General features: G+C 43.3%; 2 protein-coding genes across 3 annotated transcripts; both read right to left on the reverse strand.

The window, feature by feature from the left end:
* Window positions 1-5,519: 5,519 nt before the first annotated feature.
* On the reverse strand, window positions 5,520-16,922 carry LOC139565099 (bMERB domain-containing protein 1-like). Of its 2 annotated transcripts, none has more exons than XM_071385179.1 (6): window positions 16,417-16,922; window positions 12,116-12,236; window positions 9,618-9,691; window positions 8,758-8,872; window positions 7,447-7,517; window positions 5,520-7,278 (listed from the first exon to the last, which is right to left on the reverse strand). In XM_071385179.1, the coding sequence occupies exons 1-6, from the start codon at window positions 16,493-16,495 to the stop codon at window positions 7,157-7,159; spliced, it is 582 nt and encodes a 193-aa protein (XP_071241280.1). In that variant the 5' UTR covers window positions 16,496-16,922; the 3' UTR covers window positions 5,520-7,156. The 2 variants fall into 2 exon arrangements, with proteins under 2 accessions (XP_071241280.1, XP_071241279.1); XM_071385178.1 differs by having other exon boundaries at window positions 12,116-12,239; window positions 16,417-16,920.
* A 310-nt stretch (window positions 16,923-17,232) lies between these two features.
* On the reverse strand, window positions 17,233-21,124 carry LOC139565098 (major facilitator superfamily domain-containing protein 6-like). Its single transcript, XM_071385177.1, has 2 exons — window positions 20,867-21,124; window positions 17,233-20,521 (listed from the first exon to the last, which is right to left on the reverse strand). The coding sequence occupies exon 2, from the start codon at window positions 20,463-20,465 to the stop codon at window positions 18,687-18,689; it is 1,779 nt and encodes a 592-aa protein (XP_071241278.1). The 5' UTR covers window positions 20,466-20,521; window positions 20,867-21,124; the 3' UTR covers window positions 17,233-18,686.
* Window positions 21,125-21,954: the final 830 nt, after the last annotated feature.

The following is a 21,954-nucleotide window of genomic DNA, read 5'->3' on the forward strand; positions in this document are numbered from 1 at the left end:
GATAAACCATCTAAACATTCTACCCCAGCCATCAAAATACGTGGACTATGAAGCTACACTACATGAGAAAAAGTATGTGGACACCTGCTCGTCAAACCTCTCGTTCCAAAATCATGGGCATTAATATGGAGTTGGTCCCCCCTTTGCTGCTATAACAGCCTCCACTCTTCTGGGAAGGCTTTCCACTAGATGTTGGAACATTGCTGCTGGAACTTTCTGGCACAAAAGCATTAGTGAGGTCAGGCACTGATGTTGGGCAATTAGGCCTGGCTCACAGTCGGCGTTCCAATTCATTCCAAATGTGTTCGATGAGTTGAGGTCAGGGCTCTGTGCAGGCCAGTCAAGTTCTTCCACACCGACCTTGAGAAACCATTTCTGTATGGACCTCGCTTTGTGCATGGGGGCATTGTCATGCAGAAACAGGAAAGAACCTTCCTCAAATTGTTGCCACAAAGTTGGAAGCACAGATTTGTCCAGGATGCCATTGTATCCTGTAGCGTTAAGATTTCCCTTCACTGGAACTAAGGGGCCTAGCCTGAACCATGAAAAACAGCCCCAGACCATTATTCCTTCTCCACCAAATTTTACAATTGACAGTATGCATTGGGGCAGGTTACATTCTACTGGCACCCACCAAACCCAGATTCGTTCGTCGGACTGCCAGATGGTGAAACGTGATTCATCACTCCAGAGAACGTGTTTCGACTTCTCCTGAGTCCATTGGCGGCAACGCTTGGCATTGCGCATAATGATCTTAGGCTTATGTGCTGCTGCTCGGCCATGTAAACCTATTTCATGAAGCTCCTGACGAACAGTTCTTGTGCTGACATTGCTTCCAGAGGCAGTTTGGAACTATGTAGTGAGTGTTGCAACCGAGAACAGACCATTTTTACACGTTATGTGCTTCAACACTCTGCGGTCCTGTTCTGTGAGCTTGTGTGGCCTACCACTTTGCGACTGAGCCGCTGTTGCTCCTAGACATTTCCACTTCACAATAACAGCACTTACAGTTGACCGGGGCAACTCTACCAGGGCAGAAATTTAACAAACTGACTTGTTGGAAAGGTGGCATCCTTTGACGGTGCCATGTTGAAAGTCACTGAGCTCTTCTTTAAGGCCTTTCTACTGCCAATGTTTGTGTATGGAGAATGCATGGCTGTGTGCTCAATTTTATACACCTGTCAGCAACGGTTGTGGCTGAAATATCCGAATCCACTAATTGTGTTATTGTTTTCTTGAGTCAAGTCAATTTTAAAGTAACAATATTGTCGGCTCTGCGCTTTACAGCAATTTCAACTAATTCATTTTTCTGCCACTGGGTCGCACTGTTTCATTATAGATCATGTACATGTTAGGACATGTTAGGGTTATGACAGAGATGTTAGATTTACTACAGTCAGTCAGTCGCTAGTTATGTTATGATATGGTTTCTATTTCATATAGGTCAATTCACTTCATTTACTGTGCACTATAAGGAGTTATAGACATGTCTATATTATTTTATTCCAGTGTTTTTAGATAGTAATGACAATATGTGCAACAAAATAACAAATAATATGTACTGTGGATGCTATGACATTGTAATGTCATAGCATAGCTAAAATATTGAATAGTTTGTGCATTTAAACTAAATAACCTGCAAATTACATTCCTTAAATGTTGTTTTCTTCCTCAAAGAGGCTGAGATATACAGGAGAAAAGCCCAATAATTGACTTGTTATGCCGCAAAGTTGCTAGGAGTGACTCAGAATGACTCATGTCAGACGAAAATGAAAACACTTTAGAGGTGTTACTCTCACCGTCTCTGCCTTTACTGTTCTGTACCTCACAGATATGATGCCATAATATCACTAATAAAAGTGTCATATCTTCCTGTGTGTGACTGATTTGGTTGCAGGTGCTTTGAGGTTGCGAGAGTGTTTCAGAGCCGGTCACTGCATGTGTGAGTGTGAATATTGAACATGCAGAAGATAGTGTTTGAGAGATGGTCACTGTCTGTGGTCATCAGATGTGAGTTGCTGTGTTGCACCTGGAATAGTTGTTTTGTTCATTAATGGTCTCATGAGTCTGGGAGTAAAGAGAGAATCAGGGTAACCATCACTGTGCTCTTCTCTGCTGCTGGCCTGTCACACCCAGGGGCTTTCTGACATCACTGGGTTCGACAGCACAGAGACTGAAAAGGCACTGGCCATTTACTGTGACATTTTGCTCCACATACAGTATGTGTATTTCAATGGCATTCAATTGTCCATCTGATTCCAAGTGTTTTTCAACTGTACCAAAGGAGGTTGGTATCACCTTAATTGGGGCGGACATGCTCGTGGTAAGGACCCGAGCGGAATGAGTGGAATGGTATCAAATACATTAAATACATGGTTTCCATGTGTTTGATGCCATTCCATTTGCTGTCCAGCCATTATTATGAGCCATCCTCCCCTCAGCAGCCTCCACTGAACTGTACCCATTAAATTAACACTAACAAAAACTATCTGGATGATTACAGAGAGAATTAACCATTATGGCCTTTGTATACCATAATCATAATGCAATGGGGAATTCTTATTAGGACATGTTGGTATAAAAATGTTTACGGAGTGATAAACCATAAGCATGGTGGCCCATGCTATCTTATGTTGAACAATGGGTGTGAGAAATGGTCTTTCTTGTAAGGAAGGGTACCAGTGTGTTCCAATGCAAAGTCTTGGTGACCACTGCAGTGAACCAATAGCCAGCCTACATGGACCTGTCCAATCCACAGCTGAAAGACAGTCGCTGGCACAGCGTGATTTGTTCTCTCAGAGGAAGCTCATGGGTTCAATATAGGGACTGCAAAATGCCAGTGGTCACCAATACTGAGCCCAGCTCTGAGCCAATAGACAGAAATGTCACATAAAATTATGTCACATCCTCACTGTCAATGTGATAAAGATGAATCGAAAATATAAACAGATTCCATGCAATTTGGAAGCAAGTCAATGTCTGGCCATTGTAATTTCTCCTATCTCCGGTTATTGAGCCAATGGTTTACAAGATCTTGCACATCACATATTGAACTGGGAACTGAGACATAATCGACAGTAACTTGATACATTGAAGATCATTATTTAGCTGTTGTACAGTAGATCATCCAATTGTTAGATTCTTTTCAGAATACATGTTGTTATAAATGCAAATACTGTTCAAGTTGATCTAGAAAAGGTTGCAGAAATGCATAGAATGTGATGGAGGAAAGGGTCTCAACTCTCATCAACTCTTCCTCAACCCTGAGTCAGATAACACAATTCCATAGAAGTATTATTTTACAGCTCTATCAACCAGTATTGATTCAATCTCTCATTGTCACACTTCAACAGTTTTCTAATCCTCCACTAATGAATTCAATTAAACCAGTCACAGTCACAGGGCACAGGTCAATGGAGATACAGTAGAAAGACAGGCAGCAACATGCAAGGTTGGAAAGGCCATCTCTTGCAACTTGTGTTCACCTATGCTTCCTAGGCAAATTTGCAAAACCACATGATTCAAATGCCCTTTATATATAATTGAGATGCCATTATGAACCTATACTTAATTTCTTTAATGTCACTAAACGCACAGTGCTTAAGTTATTACTGGATTAATGTTGTAAAGCATATGAATTTGATATGATGTTGACTTAGATTCTAACACCTCTATTGTTAACTTAAACCCCCTCACCTCAGCATGCTATCTCTAACACCATGCTTTCAATTATAAAAAGAATCATCTCACAGCCTTCATTTCTACATTCATCAATAACAACAACATTACATTGAAAGGCAAGGTGACATGTTGCTAGGGAACAAAACTGTGAAGAGTGGCTGCATCCAGTTGGAGCAGGACGCATGTTATTAAGGCATGCTGGGTTATTCTTCTGGCCCTTTGTGAGAGGCCTGAGATATTCCTCCACTCCACCAACAGCTTCCAGTGGGCAGCCTCCTGATCCCTCCCAATGTGCCACCTCTCTCCATATCTGACATGTACACTGAGATCTCTTATTTAGTTTCACTTGTGTAAATGTCAAAATCATTTGTCAAGGGAACAACATACATACAGCAGGGGAGCATACAGCCCTGACTATGGGGTTGTATTTACAAGGAATTGATTTGTCTGAACCTGCTTTGAGCTTTTCTGTCATAACAACTCACAACCAGAGGGGAAGTCCAGGTGGGGAGAGGAGGGCAGGAGGAAGAAAGAAAAAGAGAAAAATGTGTTTGCCAGAAATGGTCTCTAATTGGTGAGGCGTGTTATCTTCTGTGCAGGGATTGTTTAATGTCTCGGCCCACGCCGCATATGAGAACGAGCTAGCTGAGAATCAGCAGCTTCCAATTAGGATGGGTTGGAAGTAATGTGTCTGAATTCTCTCTGTGCAGCTGCTTGATTGTATGCTTTTTTGGCCTGCAAATGAAATGCAGTGAGGTGTCTTCACTGACGCAGAGTCTGGTAATTTGCAACCGGCTGTGCCTTTCTCTCAGCTGTCAGGTAAATGCCACAGAAATTATTGAGTCTTCAAGTATCTTCAATCCACAACAATATCTTGCAAAACAATAATTACATCTAAAACACCCATATCACTAGGTCCAGTAAACCAAACTCTTGAACAGGGTATAGGCTACTGTATTGTCAATTGACAGTTTTCCATTCTGAAGCCGTGTGCATTATTATTTGTTAAGATCAGTTTTCCTTTGCAGATGGTCCCCCAGTGGTGGACTTTCTATGGAGTGAAGGATTTCAGAGAAAGAAAAAGCCAGTGGATCATAATCCATCTCCCCCTGAGTCCCTTGGATGAGTCATCTGTGTGAGCAGCGCAGGGGGGCTGAGGTGAGGAGGAACGTGTTCTGGGGCGAAGATACAAACAGTTGGTTCTCACTAGTGTAGAGCAACACCATCGCTCCCATCATGGGCTGTTGTCATGACAGTTGTCATGACAGTAATATGTTAGATGTTAAAGCCCAAACCCCACGCATTACATTTGCTTTGTGGTGACAGTTCAGTAACGCTCCTGTCACAGGAGGTTGGTGGCACCTTAACTGGGAAGAACGGGCTCGTGGTAATAACTGGAGCTCAATCAGTGGAATGGTATCAAATACATGGTTTCCAAGTGTTTGATGCCATTCCATTTGCTCCGTTCCGGCCATTATTATGAGCTGTTCTCCCTTCAGCAGCCTCCACTGGCTCCTGTGTCTTTGTTTCCCATGTGCTCGACACCCACCGATGTCTCTGAGATGTGAGCGGGGAAGAAAAGGGAAAAAAACGGCCTAATTATCACACTCACTTGATAACACAAAGCATTTGTTAGCGTAGTGATTCATAGAGATGAGAGTACAGAAAGCACAAGATTCAATTAGGGTAAAGATGTACATGATCTTGAAATAAATCAATTTAGCTCCTTATAACCAGCTTACAATATCCTTGCACAAGCGTTTACCTGGCTTGGTGGTAATACAGTCCAGATTTAAACAGTTATTTAATAATAATGGTTTAATAATGGAGAATAAACCTACATTACAACTCTTTAATTAGACAAGCACGCTAAACCAATACAATATTTACAACCAGAAGTTCTGACATTCTAAGCCACAAAACATAATAACAAGTAGCCTAATCACAATCAACTCCCAGGATCAATCAACTCCCAAGATCATAAATGTGAAAATACATGTTCAGTTTTCCACCCAGATAATGTGTCAGTTTGGATTAAACCATTGTAGAGAATGAAACATAAACACACAGAGCATTGTGAATGAGCTGTTACATGGAGCAGACTGTGCTCATTGATAGACGTCAGGTTAAAGAGTGTTTTGTAATAGAATAAGCAGCAGACGGTTGATTTCAAGGCATATTATCTCATTCAAAGGGGAGAAATTCGGATCTCCATTATACTTGGAAAGTTGTCCTTGATACTCTGAGATATTTGTCAAAGCCACGTTCACAGTACATGGTTTTCACTATCACACATTTACCTCTACTGTCACAAAAAAATTACAAGTATCGCAAATTGGCAACAACAGCAATTCCCGTCAGACCAATCAGCGTAATAGAAGGTAATGGGGAACAAAAAATGCAAAACATGGCATTTGAACCTGAAATTGAAACAATATTAGAATTGTGAAAGCAGAGAGCTGAATGTAATTCTGGTGACTTTCCAGGAATCAGACACAGCTAATGACAGGGTAGCTACCACAGTAAAGCAGTAGTCCAGAGGGGAGATACCAAGGGGCCAAATGACAGAGAGGAGGATCTATTTTAGCTCATTTTTCACCTGGCATGGAAGCCAAGCAAGCAGTGGCCTTTAGCAAGGTTAAGCAGTGTCATAGTTAGCCGTGACCATGTAAAATGTCACCAAGAGACAGAGTGAGGTTTGCTAGTCATAGCTGTGTAGACAATGCCCATGGGAATGAAGTGTCAAGCTCTAATGCATTAAAGAGGGATAATTGCAGTCATAGCAACACATAATACTGTCTAATTACTTTAATTGGACAGGGTCTATTTGAATAAGATAATTGCCATTAACCTGGTGCTCAATGACTCTCCTGCTGCAGAGCTTTAAAACGTAGTCACTCACCGTGTCAAATCACACTACAGGTTTTACAGACAGCTTTCCTTATTTGTACGTCCACAAATATACACCAACCATCCAAGGGTGGCCAGATAGTCATTTCCAGGAGCTGACCCACATTTGCTACAGATTAAAAGAATATATCAGAATGGAAACGTTCCGTTGTCATTTTCACTCTGTCCAAAGGATAGTACCTCTGTTTGTTAATTGAAACATGGTCACGGACCAGAAGACTTATTTTGACCATGGTGATGAAGAAGATATGTGTTGATTTATGGACTTGGCTGAGTCAAATATATGACATATACATAGCCTATTTGACTCAGTCATGTATATATTACAGAATGTAAAAATTTGCTGAAATCTAAAGTTTTTTTTTACCAAGTTACACTTCTCAAAATGCACTAAATTGGTGCAATGACCCAGCAATAGATTCATTGATGGGAACACAGTCCCAACCGTCACTGTACATATGTTTAGGGTTATAGTCGAAGTATGAGAGCTCTGTGTGCCCACTCAACACAAATAACCCCATCCAGAAACCAACTAAGTGTCTCCGTCTCTCCACAGGGCAGGAGTCTACATGACAGAGCATGTGAAGCCGCAGCATTCCTTCAGAAGGGTCAGACCGGTTTTGGTGACGAAGGGAGTGGACGAAGTCTGCTGGGCTTTGGAGGTCATCCTTCGGTCCTCTGTGACGTCTGGGGAAAAAAGAGACATCATTATCATCCTCATCAGCACCATCAGCATTGTTAATGTTATCATATTTTAACTTGGTTCATTCGATGCGTCTTGGACTAACTCCACGAAAGGAAGCTTCCTATTTGAACCTTGACTACACAGCACTATGGTAACACATTTGCACATACCTTTTTTCTTCGAGGTCTTTGGGAATTTAGACTGCAAGAAATCAGCCATTTCTTTGTCCTCCTCTCTCTCCCTGTTGAAGGAGATTTAGTGGTATGAGCACAGTTAACAAAGGGTAAAATCTTCCTATATATTTCACAGCCACTGTTGCCATAAAACACAGTCATACATAAGCATGCACACACACACACAAAATAAACAAATAACCAACCAAACAACTGGATAGAGACAAAGAGGCATACACGAACAGCTCCGTCATTTGTTCATATGTGTGGATGGTGTGAATTCACTTAAACAATGTATCATTTTCTCTTCATGATTTTCTACTGTCAACATCACTTTACTGTAAATTATTAAGTATCTGCTCCCCACGTATCACCCACCTCTCTGAGAGCTGTCAAAAGTGTCACTCAGACTTGTAGTCAGAGAAGCAGGGATGCCTGACATGCAAGACAGCTAATTTAGTGCTGTAAACAAATGCAATATGGAAGGGGCTTGCTTCCTCTGTGTGACTCACTGTCATTTACACTAAATATACAGCAACACACAACGCTCAGCCCAGCCTCTAGAGAGAATACAATACTCTATAAACCACAGAAGTGAAAAATACCCTTTTAAATCCACCTCAACAGATCGATCGTGTGGGTTTAATTCACATTGACAGCGACATGGAAGAATGTTCCCCAACTGGCTCAGATACAGTATGGCTCAGAGGTGACAATGACTGAGTCACCAATATTAATAGTCACTAGATGCTACTTCGGCAACATGGATAGTTACGGTAACCCTTGCCTTTAAGAACATCATGGCCCAACCCTCCTTGCCTTTAAGAACATGATGGCCCAACCCTCCTTGCCTTTAAGAACATGATGGCCCAACCCTCCTTGCCTTTAAGAACATGATGGCCCAACCCTCCTTGCCTTTAAGAACATCATGGCCCAACCCTCCTTGCCTTTAAGAACATGATGGCCCTACCCTCCTTGCCTTTAAGAACATGATGGCCCTACCCTCCTTGCCTTTAAGAACATGGACCAACCCTCCTTGCCTTTAAGAACATGGCCCAACCCTCCTTGCCTTTAAGAACATCATGGCCCAACCCTCCTTGCCTTTAAGAACATGATGGCCCTACCCTCCTTGCCTTTAAGAACATGATGGCCCTACCCTCCTTGCCTTTAAGAACATGGACCAACCCTCCTTGCCTTTAAGAACATGGCCCAACCCTCCTTGCCTTTAAGAACATGATGGCCCAACCCTCCTTGCCTTTAAGAACATGGCCCAACCCTCCTTGCCTTTAAGATCATGGCAGCACTCACCTGAGCCTCTCAAACTCCACGTCATCCACCAGGAAGTCCCTGGTCTCCACCAGCTTGTGGATCTGCTGCAGCAGTTCCTCCTCCCTCTGCCGGTCCTCATTGGATTTGTCTGTGTCTGGAGTCATACAGACAGTATAGTCATGGAGTGGTCATACAGCAGTCACAGACAGTTCATATAGTAATCATAGATGTTAGGAATCATTAAGCATTCATACAGCTCCAGTTCAAGATTAAGCACCAGGCAAATTAAGTTTAGGCTGATGGATCTGTAACCACCAGATGACTGTGCATGGTGTTCCTGTTATAATACTGAGAAAGTGGCGTGGATAGCATTACCACTGGATCTAACCTACCAAATGTGAGATAATTCAGAGAGAGGCTGGGGCTGAAACATTGAAATGATAAGCTGAGATAATGAGGATGTTGTGCTCCAAATCTTCTGCTTGTTTGTCTTGCAAATCTTTTATTATTGGTTTTCCTAGAGCACTACCTGGACCATAAGCCCTTTTGATGCAGATATTCCATCATTTTCTGGCACAGCGAGTGTGTGTGCCCTCTATAATGTGAATTGAACACCTCACCTCACACAGTCAACTCACACAAAAAAGATGCCATCTAGAAACCAAAAGGGTTCTTTGGCTGTCCCCATAGCAGAACCCTTTGAAGAACCCTTTTTGGTTCCAGATAGAACCCTTTTGGTCACAGGTATAACCCTTTTGTGTTCCATGTAGAACATTTTCCACAGAGGGTTCTACTTGGAAATCAAAACGGTTATACCTGGAACCAAAAAGGGTTCTCTTATGGGGACAGCCGAAGAACCTTTTTGGAACACTTTTTTCTAAGAGTGTATGGTAGCCTACCTGAAACAGACACCAGCTTCTGAAGTTCTTTTTTCAGCCGTGTGATTTCCTTGCAAAGCTGAATGTCGTCCATCCTGAGGGAGATCTCAATCATAAACCACATTGATATACTTCAAAGGCAATCTATCTTCACAGCCGTTTAGTATGACCCAGGGGAAGAGAACCCAGGACTAGGTGAAAATCGGATCCTGTCACGTATCGACTGTCAGTACAGTGGCTGTTCTTCTCCCTGTACCACACTTAGTCTGACACTCAGGAATCAATCCTAATTGCTCTTATTGACAGAACAATTGAAACCCATACAGAATGCTTCAATACAGAGGATGGAGAGATTGTAGTCTTAAAGATACAATCATGCTGGCTCCAGTGTTGAGTGGTCTCGCTAAAGACACTGTGGCTTGCATGTATAACCCCACACTAGGGTTAACACTTAAGGACAGACAGACAGATCCTGCTGGGCAGTAATAAGGGTTGTGACATAGAGGACCTTCTGATGTGATCACCCGTCCCCTGGGACCACAATGTGCCAGACAACCCTGCAGGTGTCCTGTCTACTGAGGCATAACTTTCCTCAAGCTCTCAGCTTCTGCAATAACTCCTCTATTAGAACGTGGTCAATATAACGACAGTGAATTATAGCGATTAAAAAAGAATTGCTGCCGAGTGAAAAAACTGTCTGACAGGCAGAGCTAGGAGACTGGGAGAGATACTCTAGATGAGTGTAGAGATAATTACTTTTATTTAAAAATAGCATTTTGTGACTCCACAAGCGATTCGAACACAGTACATTTAAATGGCCAAATACATAGCAGAATGTAACGCTATAGAATTTAAGCGATTTCGCATTTCAGCTTGGTAAACATAAACATGATAGCAATAACCATATTAGCCTATCCTACAGACAGAAACCACTTCAGTGGAAATGGCGAACTAAATGAGCTTTCTCCTCTTCTCAGGTGGACTGAAATGATTGTTGGCTGAGGGTTTATTAGCTGAATTAACTCGGATGCCACAGAGAATGAGTCACTCCCCATCTATCTGAGCAGCAGCTGCATCATATCTCATTTCACTAATTGACTCAGGTAGGGAGGTTTAAGTAAACAATACTGGTCAGACACTGAGGCTCTGGATAACTGGGCTTTTCCGTCGGACAATAAGAGGAAAATTAACTCCTAGATAAACATGCCCCAAGCCCTTTAAGCACAGGAAATGTGTTATTATTTTAAAGCCACTTCATAGGAGTGACCAATACAGTAGCTGCTTCACAGCTTATTTGCATGGAAACTGTGTACGTGCTTTCATATGGATTCCCTTTGTATTGACCTGTCATCGTGTCTGAAGCTGCATCCCGACATTACACGTTCACAATAAAGCACCTTGTGGTGCCTACAGCATTAAAGAATACACGCTGAACTGCATACACCTAATGCACTGCATGCAAATGAGAGTTCTCATTTAATTCCATAAGTAAACCATGTCATGTTGTTCATTTTTAATTTGACTTCCACCTAAGTAGATAAGGAAACAAGCTACTTTAGACATCAGAAACCTAACAGTAATTACTTTTCCACATGAACAAAGGTATTATGCTATCACTGTTCAGTTTCTCTCTGTTAGAGCTGTGGTCAGCCTTGAAAAGACCTTGAGCTCTGCAGCGACTGGCGTCAATATGCTCCTGTCCCTGGAGATGAAAGAGAAGCAATCACAGAAACAGTAAGAAGTGAGAAAAGCTCTCTCTGTGCCGCTGTGCTCATCTACTTAATGGTGAGCGGAAGTGCGGTTGTTTACCAGGCCAATAGTGATTATTGTTAGTGTAGAGTAGGGTTAGTGTTCAGTAATCATACTGATTCTCACAGAAATCCCATAGGATGTTTTACTTCGATTAAAGGGTTTCTTATATGTAAGCTCCAACCCAGAAAGTTAAGGTCTTGAGGAGGAACAGTGAGAATGTAGCCTACTGTATGCATCAGTGCACATCTCCCCAGCAACTGGACCTCGCCATACCCAGCATCATTATCTTTTCTCTTAATCTCTCCACCCTTTTTCCCATGTCACAATAATGAAGAAGAAACATTACAGCCAAGGGGATCAGACAGAGAAGAGTATAAATCTGTTTGTTCTTAGAACAAAGTCCATGTGCAGTGTTGAGACAAGTGTACGAGCTGAGCTGGTAGACTAATAGGACAGCAGGCAAAGCGCTGCTGTCCTCTACACAGAATTCGCCTTCATGCACAATCGCTAGATGCTGTCATATGTGGAGTGTCACCAAGTCCGAGGGGATCACTGTGGAACTCTAATGAGCCCTGTGAAAACCTACTACAGTTCAACCACAACCCATTCCACAAGGAGCCAGGGCATGGATGTTATGTGTGAGACTTAAAAGGCCCAAAATGTGTATCCTGTTCTTCTAGCTCATACTAGAGGGATTTGATAAATCACCAAAAGATGTCAGAAACTGAGTGTTGGTGTGATTGGATAGTTATTTAAAAAATGCTCACATGTATCTTAGTTCTGATTCCCTCCGTACTAGAACATCACGTATCCGCTCGATTCTGAAAAGCTCCCCTTCAATGTGATCTATTGTGATGGTGGAGTCCGCCATTGAGACAATGTCTTCCTCTGCTGGAAGAGAAACAAGAAAACAAAGATACACTGTATATAAAAAAGTATGTGGACACCCCTTCAAATTAGTGGATTCGGATATTTCAGCCACACCCACTGCTGACAGGTGTATAAAATCGAGCACACAGCCATACAATCTCCATAGACAAACATTGGCAGTAGAATGGCCCGTACTGAAGAGCTCAGTGACTTACAACGTGGCACCGTCATAGGATGCCACTTTTCCAACAAGTCAGTTCGTCAAATTTCTGCCCTGCTAGAGCTGCTACGGTCAACTGTAAGTGCTGTTATTGTGAAGTGGAAACGTCTAGGAGCAACAACGCCTCAGCCGCGAAGTGGTAGGCCACACAGGCTCACAGAACAGGACCCGGCGAGTGCTGAAGCTCATAACGCGCAAAAATAGTCTGTCCTCGGTTGCAACACTCACTACCGAGTTCCAAACTGCCTCTGGAAGCAACGTCAGCACAAGAACTGTTCGTTGGAATCTTCATGATATGGGGTTTCATGGCTGAGCAGCCGCACACAAGCCTAAGATCACCATGTGCAATGGCAAGCATCGGCTGGAGTGGTGTAAAGCTCGCTGCCATTGTACTGTGGAGCAGTGGAAACGAGTTCTCTGAAGTGATGAATCACGCTCTACCATCTGGCAGTCAGACAGACAAAACTGGGTTTGGCGGATGCCAGGAGAACGCTACCTGCCCCAATGCATAGTTCCAACTGTTAAGTTTGGTGGAGGAATAATTGTCTGTGGCAGTTTTTCATGGTTCGGCTAAGCCCCTTAGTTCCAGTGAAGGGAAATCTTAATTCTACAGCATACAATGACATTCTAGATGATTCTCTGCTTTCAACTTTATGGCTACAGTTTGGGGAAGGCCCTTTCCTGTTTCAGCACAAAGCGATGTCCATACAGAAATGGTTTGTTGAGGTGTGGAAGAACTTGACTGGCCTACACAGAGCCCTGACCTCAACCCCATCAAACAGGCCTAATCGCCAAAAATCAGTCCCCGACCTCACTAATGTTCTTGTGGCTGAATGGAAGCAAGTCCCTGCAACAGTGTTCCAACATCTAGTGGAAAGCCTTCCCAGAAGAGTGGAGGCTGTTATAGCAGCAGTGGATGGAATGGAATGAGATGTTCGACCAGCAGGTGTCCACATACTTTGGTCATTTAGTGTATTAGCAAGTTATTCTACTGCTACATTGACATAGTACTGTGCATCAGCACGAAAATGGGAACAAATGACTGCTTATTCTGTTCGCGCCACCTATCCCAGCACAACATGATCGTGTCATAGAAGAGGCCAGAACCGAACTCCTGTCTTTTCAAGTTAAGTTTTATTTGACACATGCACAAGTACAGTGAAATGCTTAACTTGCAAGCCCTACCCAACAGTGAAGTATTCATATCAAAATAGTATAACTAAGAAAAAACTCAAACAAAACATAAGAAAAAATAAATAAGCTATATACAGGGTCAGTGCCAGTACCAAATGTACAATGTACAGGGATACTGGAGTATTGAGGTAGATATGTACATGTAGGCAGAGATTATGAGAAAGTGACTGGTACCAGGATAAATAATAATAATAACAACAACAATAGTAAAAAGTATGGCAGCAACATAAGTGGTGGGTGTGTCTTCAGCCTGTCTTAATTACAGCATGTGTGAGGCACGCTTCCTGGGTTTCCTCCCCCAGTGGGACAGCATGGAGGGAACGTGCCTTTCTGAGTGGCACACTGCCAGGCTGGGCAGAGACTCAGTGGTGCGGAGACTGGGATGGCATGACGGCAGCTCTCGCTAAACAGTTGAATTCAGGATATTGATACATGTCTGAGTTTCATGAACAATGAGAAATAATCTCAGACAATGAGAAGGAAGACAGAATCAGTGACAATTAAAGTAGGAAAGAGATGCTGAGCACCCATGGACTAGTACATTTCTAGAATCTATAATGAACTGGTTAAGGTCATCAGTTGAGTAGACTCGTGCAGTCTCATTAACATTTCCTAATTTGGCAGTGGTGCCAGGAGGGGGCCGGTCTGTTTCATTGGTCATAGTCTGTGAGGCGCTGTGATTGCTATCCGTGAGGAGATCCTAGTTTCCCAAGATGATATGACACACTGAATATAATCTCCATTATAGTCATCTCAACCTGCAATGGCTTAGAACTGTCAAACACAATACATATGTAAACAATGCATACACTAACTGGGTTGGATAATTGGGTTAGATAATTGGAATAAACCATCCATTACTCAGTATAACGCTCTACAGACTTGCGTTACACTGGCTGGGGATGAGCATGCTCAGTTCTTTCACTCATCCCCAGCCAGTGTAACGCAAGTCTGTAGAGCGTTATACTGAGCAATGGATGGTTTATTCCAATTATCCAACCCATCGTCTGTTGTAGGATGGAACATTTCTTGACCAGATGAAGAGGAATCTACATGATTATCAGTTATTGTAAACTGGTCCTAATTCCAAATGATTTATTGTTGTAGTTGCCCAATATACATTCATGCACCAGTGAGGGGAATTTGAGGCAGCTTGATGATGTCAAATGACTCGGATCTCTGTTTTGGATTAAAGGCTGAGATGTTCTTCTTTAGTCTATTGTTACAGAGGGGCTTTTCTGATCCAATGCTATTGTGTTCTTAGTTAACATTAGTTTAATGAGGCAACTCAAGACACCTCCCATAGTGAACTGCCCTGAAGAGTCAACAACTCCCTCTGACCTCCAGCCGCCCAGGTAGACTCCTCACCACTATGTAATCCTGCAGCCCACTGAGAGCCCAGTAATGCACCACTGCTGTTCATCCTGCAGCCTCCTCACAGACCAGCTATGACTCCTCCAACAGTGCTGCAATTAGCTCTTAATTACTTCACCTTGTCAGAAAAGACAACATTAGGTGAAAACAGAGGCCAAATCACCAGGGATAACACGGCTAATGCCATCAAACACACACACACACATCATCATTTACGTTTTAGCAGCTCCTGATAGTTTTTTGTCAATGGATCTTCACTAATTACGCATTTTGAAGAAATCCTCAGTTCAAGCTTGACGTCTGTGTTTTGATCGTGGGTTGCCTGCTGTGTGTGCCTTTCCCCGGAGGCAATATTCTGCCCCTATTGTGAAAATTGCTCCTCACAATTGGATTTCAAAATGTCATTTTGGATTACCAGAGCTTTACCAGGGCTCTGTGGGTGGCTGGCTATACTCTGTTCCTGTTCACCTTTTTAGAGACTCATCACTGTCTCTCCCTGTGTCGCCTGTGAAGAGTCACAGCTAGAGGCAAAGGTGAGTCATATCCTCACAATGGAACCTGTACAGACAGAGTAACACAATGAGTAAGGACAGCAGTTTCACGTCTTCTTTTAGGATACCAGTCTACTCTACTGAGCCCCTCTGCATACCAAAAACACTAGGAGGAAGTAAAAAAAAAAAACTTCCTCAACCTCAGCTCAAACACCCTCGATTTCCATCATTTTGCCTACTAATTCCAAGCAAAGTCGCTCTTTAGGTCGCCTTGCTGCCCCCAGTCTTCAGATGTCATTTTAAAGTGTACTCCCCTGCCTTCTGCACGCTCTGTTCTATGCCTTGTTGCACCAAGTTCTCTTTTCAGAAAATAATTCTCACTCAGATCGAATCGATCTATCTTTCGTCACGAGTCTTCCCGTTATGGCTTTTACTCCTAAATGCAGTAACATTATCCACGGTCTATGTTCATGAAATGATTCTACTAGTACAGAATAAGAAAACAGACATTACACAAGAATATCAGATCACTTCTCTGTTCCACTCACCAATGAGTGTCCTTAACCCAGTCAAGTGTTTCATTTTATGATCAGCACATGGACCAGAGTAACATTAAGCCTTATTGCCATGAAGAATATGACAACACGTTCATCTAATCGGAATTACTGCAAGTATTCAATGTATAGATGGAGCTCAGTTTGAGTATCATATAATCTTCATAAAGTCTCCAAATCACAAAACATATTGGATTTTTGTAAAGAAAATAGACTAAAACCTTACGATTTCAGCACCACGTTCTATCAAAGTCAATTTATCCTCATGCAAAAAACCTCACAGTAGAATAGATAAAGGCAGCCCGCATATATACAACTTTCTATGCTATGTACTGTATATAATTAAGCATTTTGCAAAGGCTCACCCTTCTTATCGGCTTTTCCATCCAATTTGTTTCGTTCCAAAGACCCATATTGCTTGGAGGATTTTCGCTCCTTTTCCATTTCTTCGGTTTGAACGACTTCAGGCTTGATAATGATAAATCAGTGGCAGAAAAATACCCTTAGCCTACTTTAGCCTATTTGAAAATGTAATTACACGGCGCAGGCTATTTATTTACTTGGCCATAACGAAACACCATCACCACGTGGAGAATACATGATGATCGTCAGCTGTGTATTTGCAGAATACAGTGTGATTTCAGCACCACGGACACAGCTCGAGTCAAATGACTGTAGTATAACGTGAAGCGCCACCTTGTGACGTGAACAGGTAAGGTTTGGAGGGGATCAATATTCCCCCACCTCAAAACAATGAAAGAATAACATTCACATGTGATATCAGCTTCCACCATTCATTTTCCATGCCTGATTGAGTTTATGCTGGAGCTGACATGATTTCATCCTGCAGGGCCCTTGAGGACTGACTGGTGAGGAGGGAGCAGATGGTGCTGCTGTATTGGAAGCATCATCGGTGTTCACTGAATGGGGCTGTCAGCCAGCTCTGTCTGGTCTGTCGAGACTGGGCTGGTAGCAGGTGCTGCCTCTGGCCAGTAGGTGGAAGCACCCCAAGCCCAGGGCAGCGTCACTTACCCTATAAACTGATCCAGTAGCTGTGTACACACAGGGACTTCAGACTAAAGTCATCAGTAGAGAACAGTATCCTATAGGTCTACAGTCCACAGACAGATACAAATATAAAATAGTTTATTTTTTATCTCTGGCTGATAAGGTCAGGATAGTGCGTGAGTAAGTCAACAGTATGAGGTGGACGTGAACAGAAGGACCACCGTCTGGGACCGACTGGTCCTGTTGAAAAACAAATATTTTACTTATGGCGCCTGCTCAGGCTGATAGCTCCTTATCACTCAACTGACTGTTCTCCACAGTCATGAGTTATGACAGACAAGGCCAAATACAAAGATTCAAGAGGAGTTCCACATACTGCTGACCTTTGCTTTGTTACATTAAGAGGCGTATTGATATTGACACAAGAGGCATTGGGTTTCCTGCTTGTGTTCTTTAAAAACACTACAACACATTTTCTGATGTTTGACACTATGCTGTTGTGAGGTATTGACATATACTGTCCACTGCATTGACTTACAATGTATCAATAAACATACTATAAACATTAGATAAACAAAAGGTATTGTAATGCCAGTCATCAATATTTGAGAATGTCTTCAAGGCACAATAATACTCATATTTTTATTGATATACTACTAGTCATTGGACATGTAAATCAACCACTGTATGTAATGTACTGTTATATCCACTCCAAGCATTGTAAATTAGACAGAGGTTTCAGGGAGAGGTGCTAAACTATATTAGTGTCTCTGGCTGATATGCTGAAATAACAGTCAGGTCAAAATGGGCCATGTCACCTGTGGCAAGTTTGGCAAACATCCTTTGAAATACAGGTTTAGCAAACACCATCTAACCTACAAGTTCAGCAACCAACAACAGATAGCTTCTAATACTTCCCCCACACAAGAGGCACTTCATGTTTAGTTAGGAAACTGACCCAAGGGGTAAGTTCTATTATAGTTGAACAAAACATAACATTTTCACAGTGGACTCAAGAGAGTAAGTATCCGTCATGTGAGAGCAGGCTAAACCACACATACAGGATGAGTCTGTTAGTCCAGGGATTTGTCTCGCCCAAAGACCACACCTGCACTCAAGAGGCCTTATGTTACAAACAGTAAAGCTGCCTAACGTGGACTGTAGTAACACTCATAAGCACTCGCACAGTCACCTGCCCACACCTAATTCTTCTCCGTTATTTGCTATCCCGAGTTTCTTGATAGCTTATGCAAATGACAGTTTATCATCACTCTGCATTCACAGTGGATCAACCTCCAGTGCAATAGTGAGGCTTGCAGTCCATGTGTTTAGTTTAACTGAAGAATGCTAAACGCCTTCTGGGCAGGTGGGGAATGCTAGAGCATTAGCACTAAATGAATAAAGCTGCAGTAAAGAGAATTAAAAAGCAATACTGGGTTTTCAATTAAACCAGCCAGGGACAGATTCACTTAGCAGTTTGTGGAGCAGCAAGAAGGCAGACTAAATGAAGAGTGACATGTCCGTAAGTGGTGGTGGAATACTCCAGGAGCAGAATTGATACTGTCATCCTTCCATTATGTTGCATATTGTTCCTTAGGTCTAATGATTTATGCTCCTGCCCATGTTATTATTGCTCGTCATCCTCCATGACTTTCTCCAGCCAGTCTGTCTCCTGCTCCGACTCGGATTCGCTCACTTCACTGGTGTCAGCAGCGAGGAGGCGGGAGTAGTTGATCCTGCGTTGGCGTGGGGCTTTCCACTGGAGCAGGGGCAGAAACAGGCACCACAGGAGCAGCATCACCGCTACCCCTCTGAATAGCACAGATACCCCAAACCTGTGGACAACAAACCCCCCGGCCATGCTGCCCAGCCCTGCCCCCAGGTCCAGAGAGAGGGCCTGGTAGACCCTCCTCACGCTCCTCTCTGTGCCCGGCGTGGCCACGTCCCCGCACTGCACCTGCACTGCCCACCAGAGGGCGCCACTGCTGAAGCAGCTCAGCACCTGGACAGGTATTGCAGCCCATGGGCACCACAGGAAGGAGTAGTAGAGGCTCTGCAGGGCCAAGCAGGCCGTCCCCACCAGCAGCACCCTGCCTGGGCTCAGGAGCTTCGACACCCGGCCACTCAGCAGAGGGAAGGCGGCCCGGGAGAGCAACGCTACGGCTAAAGAGAGGCCCATGTGCAGCTCGCTGCTCCCATGGTCCTGCATCTGCCACAGCAGGAAGTCATCCACCGCAGACCCCGCCAGCCCCATTAGGAAGGCAGTGGCAGCACACAGCAGGGCACGGAGGTCCCCTCGCACCAGCTGTAAAGCTTTGAAGAGCCCAGTGGAGCGACTACGCTTCTTGTTTAGGTAGAGGGGCAGGAAGGCCACCACAGGCACGGCCAGGGTTGTCACAGATACATAGGAGTAGAAGTGGACAGCTCCCCTGGGTGTGTGTGAGCCAATGAGGCAGTCCAGGTGGCTCACCAGCAGTCCTGCACCACTCACCCCACACACTGCCCCAAGCAGCCCCCACACTCCTGTGCTACTATAGCGATCAGAGGCATCCACAAAATCCAAATACTCATACAGCCCATCGTCCACGGTCCATTCCAGAGGGGCGGCCATCAGCTCCCATATCGACACCACGATGAGGAGCATGAAGAAGAGCTGGTGCTGGACGTCCATAACTTTGAGGTTTCCCAGGAACTCTAAGCGGGCCTCATCCTTCTCCCTCTGCTTCTTCTTTTCTGCTGACCTGCTAACCCTCCTCACTGTGGGCGAAGTGTTGGAGGCACCGTGGTGGGACTCTAAGCCATTTCTCTCCCCTCCTATACTGTGGTTGGCCACAGATACATTCACTTGTGACCATTGAGAAGTCACATTGTTGGAATGTTGCAGCTGGAGAGTGTAGGTTGTGGCTTTGCTCATTGAAACAGCGGAAGACACAGTGTAACTGGTTGTCTCCGTAGGTGAAGATTCATGTGTTGCTGACTGGGACAAAATGGTAGTGTGGGTGGTAGGCATTACACTGCCAACAACACGCACATAGTCACTCAGCTCTTCAGTGGGGCTCACACTGAGGTGAGAGATGTTGCAGTGACTGGTCAGCGTCTCGACGCCTGTGGATGAGATAAGCAGGAGGACGAGGGCTGCCCCTGCTGAACAGACCAGAGACCCTGTAATCACAGCCCTCCTCTTGTTGTAGTGTTTGGACAGAAAGCTGGCCAGAGGGCTCCAGACCAGGGAGATGAGATGTTTGGTGCTCATGAGAAGGCCCGTCATGGAGGGAGTGAGGCCCAGGTATCTGAGGTACAGGGTGAGGAAGGGGAGGATGCAGGCTCTGGCACAAGAATACAGGAAGTGGAAGATGCTGGAGAGGACTAGAGCACCCTTAATGTTGATCTGCTTGTTCCTCTTCATGGCTGCCAGCCAAGTGAACTCGCTGTCTCACAGACTATCTTCATACAGAGCACGCACTGTGAATAAATAAAAATAATATGTATAGAAATCCTTATAAACATATTCCAAACAGTAGCTAACATGTACATTTACTATTTGGTTAATGTTTGAATACCTGGTAAATAATGCAATATAGCTTAAAATCAAGAATAGGTACATAGCAATCATATTTAACATTGAGGATGTAATCATATTTGTTTTTATTTAACTAACGAATGCCTATATTCGAAGAATTACTGAAATCACAGAAAATAAAGATATAATGGGCCATATGCCCCTAATCAAACCTTCAATAAAAAACTGTAAGCTAATTCAATAGAGCCAAAAACAACCACTAACATCAGTAGGCTACAATGGTTTACCGTCGTCAAAACGATGAATCACATTTTCAGCGCAGCTGGTGTTAGAGGCTAGTCAATGCACCTGTTTCAACCGAAGCATGTCCACTCCGTCCACGTCATATTTTACAGTAAACTGTTTTACACAACTTATGCTTTTTGAAAGTACTTTAATTAACGTATGGTTATTCTTTGTGCTCGGTCATTTTGTCTCTGACTTTTTACGTCTCTTATATGGTTCTTGACAGTTTTCAAGAGCGCATACCACCTGATATCACCTCTCCGTAGTTGAAAAAGCAGTCGTACACCTTGCACGCATTAAGCTGTTTGTCTGCAGCGCCACCAGGGCGTGAGGATGACAACTACGCGAGACAGGAAAAAGAAAAAAACCAACTACATGATTAAATGAACTCATAGTTTATTAATACAAAATATCCACATAGTCAAAACTATGTTATTCATTCTAAACATTTAAATCGGGTAAGATGTAAGAAGTAATTTCCTCTGTGTTTACTAACACAGTGCCTTCCTTTAATAGCATAGTGTAAACAGAACATTTATGGCAAACAAGCACTGTAGAAAGCGATCCAAATGAAATACATTCAAAACATCAACCATTCACTGGACTGTCCATCAGGAATTTGCATGGAAATATACAACTGATAAATATGTCTTTATACAGTCAGTATGCTGTGTTACAGAAAACTACAAAAGTCAGTTGTGTTTCAAGAATATCTCTGCACTTTTTAGACAGGAGTGACAGCTTTAAAAAATGTACTGTGCCTGTTGAACCCCACCCACACTACTAGGCATTGGCATCGATTAAGCTGAACCACAGTGCACCTGTCTATGGCCCATGACGTGAATGGGCAAAAGTGGTGAGGGAATGAGCGCAATTCTCAAATTGAACAGTAATCTGCTCCGTCATGTTGTCTACTAGGCACATGTTGCATCACTCAGAAACAAACAACCAGGGTGTTTACAAACACTACAGGAACAAGATCATCCACATGTATTGATCACATTTTTACTAATACTGTACAACTTTGTTCTAAAGCTGTATCCGTACCCATTGGATGCAGTGATCACAATATAGTGGCTATATCCAGGAA

The sequence above is a fragment of the Salvelinus alpinus genome, chromosome 36 (assembly GCF_045679555.1).
Source record: "Salvelinus alpinus chromosome 36, SLU_Salpinus.1, whole genome shotgun sequence".
Taxonomy (NCBI): domain Eukaryota; kingdom Metazoa; phylum Chordata; class Actinopteri; order Salmoniformes; family Salmonidae; genus Salvelinus; species Salvelinus alpinus.